Here is a 3,836-nt window from a genome sequence, read left to right as displayed (position 1 = left end):
AAATAAAAAATAAGCTGACAAGGTCCTTGCAATCTGTGAGGGTTGCCTCGCCTTAAAAAATAAACAAACAAACAAACAATAAAAAAATAAAACTGCGGGGACCTGGGTCCAGCCCTCACATTCTGATTTAGCTCATCCGAGATGGGGCCTGGGCCTCTGAATTTATAGAAACCCTTCCCAGATTATTCTCATGTGCAGCCAGGGCTGGGAACCTCCGAACCACATGACGTCTGGTGAGCAAATGTCCCATGACTGGGCCCTCACTACCTGTCCTGGCAGCCTCCTTGCTGTGGGAACAAGTTCAGAGTCAAGAGCCTTTCATTCCAAATTCCCAAAGCGGTGACAGCAAGCTCAGAAAGTGCCAGCATCACCACCGTTCTTGCTGCCCACAAATATTATGTTGTATACTGTGTACTCGTATTGTATTTACATAATATATCATATAAACAATAAATTTTAATGAAAACTAATATAATTTTCATCACGTTAGATGAAATCTTGGCTTCGTAGTCCATAAACTCACCTAAACGTTTCAACACGGGCATTCCCCACGTCACTAAGCTCCCCATAGTCACGGTGCTTAAAGGCTGCGTCAAACCTCTGAATTAATTTTCCTATTTGATAGATGAGGAAACCGAGGCCCAGAGAGCGTGGCGGGGAGGCCATGCGCACACACTGGCCCCTGGGCTCTGTGCCCTCCCTGTAGTTTAAATGTCAGGAACAAAACAGCATTAAATATAAATACCGAACCGACCAGGAAAAAGCACACTTGGCACGCAATAGAGAAACGAAACGTTTGAGGAAGATGAAAGGCGTTTTGTTTGCTAGCCTGTATAAATATGAAGCAGACAGAGCTGAGAGGGCATGCGACCCTCCCCCCGCCCCCCAGCGGATCTAGGGCGAGATGAACAAGGCGCCTCCGCCCTCAGAGGTAACAGGGCGCCCGCGCTCTCCACGCCCACCACTAGGCGGCGCCAGAGCAGCGGCCACGGCCACGGCCGGACCAGCCAGGCCCGGCTGGAAGCTGCAGGACAGGAAGGGGCTGCTGGAACCCAGGCCTCTGACCAAATTCTGGGAAAGACTAGGTAAGAGAAAGCACTGGCAGCAGAGCAGAAGCTTTTCAAGGATCCCCTCCACGCTACCTCTGCATCCTCAAGTATCTTAAGCTTCTTAAGTTCCCCAAACTGCCCTGATCTCATTTGTCAGCCAGGAAGAATGGAATGAGACAATGAGCCTCTGGAGGGCGCCCTCAGACACAAAGCGGAGAAAAGGCTGATCATTCTCACTGTCGCTCCCTGCGCTTTCACAGGGGCCCTCCACCCTTCCACCCACAGACAGATGCAGAACTTCCCAGCCAGGCAGGACTGGAACCCAGCCCCTCGCCTTTGCAGCCCAGTTCAGAGAAGTCTGTCGGCGAGCCTGAGGTCACCCAGCCCTCTCGGGTCTGTGGTCTTTGCCAGGCTCTTCTGCATCTTGCTGCCTCCCCAGGGGGCCAGACAGCCAGGCAGCCAGCCAGTCCCCCGGAGGTGTCCCATCTTCGCCCACCCCACCTCTCCTACTGTGAAACGTTCTTCAGGATACCTGGAGTCTCTGGCAATATATAAGAAGAAACTTTTCAAGTTGCTCTTCTAGACACATTTATGCCTTGGGTTGAAGAAAAGACACTACAAAAAGCTTTAAGACAAAAGCCACATGGATGTCAGCAGTGCGTGTGGGGCGTCTTTACAAAGCAAGCGATGGCATCGTCCGTTCAGGGGACGTTCTGAGGCGTCTGGTCCTACAGTTTATCCCACGGACTGGGGACTCGAGAGGTGTAACTGCCCAGGGCCACACAGCAAATGCGAGGTCGCTCACCTCCAACCAGCTGAAACGCCCACCTGACTGGGAGCCCTTGGCCCAGTCTCGGTGCTCTGGGGGCTGCACAGGTGAGTCTACCCATCCTTCACCTACAGGAAGTCCGAGAGACAAAACGATGGAAAACGGAGGAGGGAAGCCAGTGAGCAGGAGTGGCAAGACGCCCGCCGGGGCTGGAGGGGACCACATTTCAGAAGGGGGGGCCACCGTGTGCTGCCTGCCTCCACCTCGTGCCAGATCCCGTCTCGTACTGGGACGGTGGACCGATGGCTGACACGCGCTCCCGCCAGGTGCACAGCGGTGAGAACACGATAATAGTTACTATCGGCGTCATCGCCATCGCTATTATTAACTCTCGGGCACCCAGCCACTGCCGGGCATTCGACGCCTACCACTTCCGGTCCCACGAGAACGCGACGAAAGTCCATATTGTCCTCTCCGTGCTCCGGAAGAGAAGATAGCTGGGGAGGCAAAGTGACTTGCCCGGCACCCCACAGCTAAGAACCGAGGAGACCGGTGTCACACCCAACCGCAGTGCTGGCTTTTCTCGAGCCAGGGCACACCCCGGTTGTTCAGACTGGAAGGAAATGTCCTGCTTGCCTCTCGAGAAGACATCCGGGTGGCGCTGGCAAGGGCAACTGTACATACACGTGCGCTGCGCAGAACATAATGGAAATCCTACCCATCATAATTCCGGTTCGGGCCTCCAGTCCCTCTTCTCACTGAAGCATGGGTGGAGCCTCAGTTAGCTAGAGAGCTGTGTCTCCGTTTGAGTGAGAGCGCAGGTCCCTCCCGGTCTCGTTGTTTGGATTTTGCACACCCGCTTCTCACTGGCCCCTGCCGTCCTCGTCCCTCTCCACTAGACAGCTGAGTGGGCACATCTCGAATGGCTAGAAGTTTCTCAATCGCTCCTGGCACAGTTCCTCAAGGCAGGCCAGCATGGCCCTGAGCTGGCCTTCAATCAATGGCTCACCTCACTGGGCCTGTCTGTCTGTCTGTCCACTGGTCTGCACAATCCTTGAAGGCGGGACTGACTTATTCATCCCCTGATCCCCAGCGTCAGTCTCAGGCTTGACAGAAGAGGGTGCCCGGCCTCCAGCTCAAGGGGCCCTAAATTTCAGTTGCTAAGGAGTAGCAAAGGGTCTGGGAATAGGGAAGTCCTCATCCAAGTCATGATTTCAAGCTCGAGTAACGTCCTCCATACGAATGCCTGGGGCCACCAATTGCTAAATGTTCATAGGCATTCCTATACTCTGAGAGGGTGCCATCCTTTAACTCAGGAGATGATGTCACAGCTGATACCGTGAGAGACGACCACACCTCACGTGAGGCGTAGGAACGGTTCTAAGTGGAACAAATATTTACATGCAAAAAAAAAAAAAGTAAACACAACAAAGCAAACTCTCAAAATGTGAGAAGAAAGCACAGCATTTCTACATCTAATTCCAGAAAGGGGGGAGTCCTTTCTCTAAGAATAATACAAAGCTCAAATGCCACGACAGAAAAGATGATTAAATTCTCGTCAGTAAAATTTAAAGACTGCACAAGGAAAGATTAAAGTCAAAAGGCCAGCAACGAACAGGTAGAAGCATTTGCGACTCGTATCACAGATAAAGAGACAATTTCTTTGCTATTTAAAGACCTGCTATAAATCAACAAGACCAAACTCAATAGAGAAAAGGACGTAGATGGCCTGGGTTCAAATCCCAGCTCTGCCTGCTACTAGCTACGTGTCTGTCCTTAGGCAAGTTACTAGATCTCATTAGACCTTGGCTTTCTTGTCTGTAAAAGGGTCCTGGCCGCATAGAGGTTATTGTGAAAAATAAATACACAAATTATTCCTCAGCATTACCGTGGTTTATTTGTTCGTTCCGAGACTGAGAGCATCTCGTGGATGGGCGTGGGGGGTGGAGGAGGGGATCCAGCATGGACCTCTCTGTCGGGCAGCTGTGTTTGGTGAACTCGCCAGAAATGGCAAGGCG

The 3,836-nt window shown here is 52.1% G+C and overlaps 1 protein-coding gene across 1 annotated transcript in view; it reads left to right on the top strand.

Annotated features, from left to right (window-relative positions):
- LOC105305166 overlaps positions 1 to 2,315 on the top strand; it is a 35,819-nt gene extending 33,504 nt beyond the window's left edge. Inside the window, exons 4-6 of the mRNA XM_011379620.1 lie at positions 1,335 to 1,442; positions 1,784 to 1,925; positions 2,092 to 2,315. Of these exons, the coding sequence (XP_011377922.1) occupies positions 1,335 to 1,442; positions 1,784 to 1,925; positions 2,092 to 2,315 (474 nt within the window). The remainder of the gene's footprint in view (positions 1 to 1,334; positions 1,443 to 1,783; positions 1,926 to 2,091) is intronic.
- Positions 2,316 to 3,836: the final 1,521 nt, after the last annotated feature.

This window comes from Pteropus vampyrus, unplaced genomic scaffold, assembly GCF_000151845.1.
Source record: "Pteropus vampyrus isolate Shadow unplaced genomic scaffold, Pvam_2.0 Scaffold367, whole genome shotgun sequence".
Taxonomy (NCBI): domain Eukaryota; kingdom Metazoa; phylum Chordata; class Mammalia; order Chiroptera; family Pteropodidae; genus Pteropus; species Pteropus vampyrus.
Note: the sequence above shows the minus strand (reverse complement) of the source record. Positions and strands in the feature narration are given on the sequence as shown.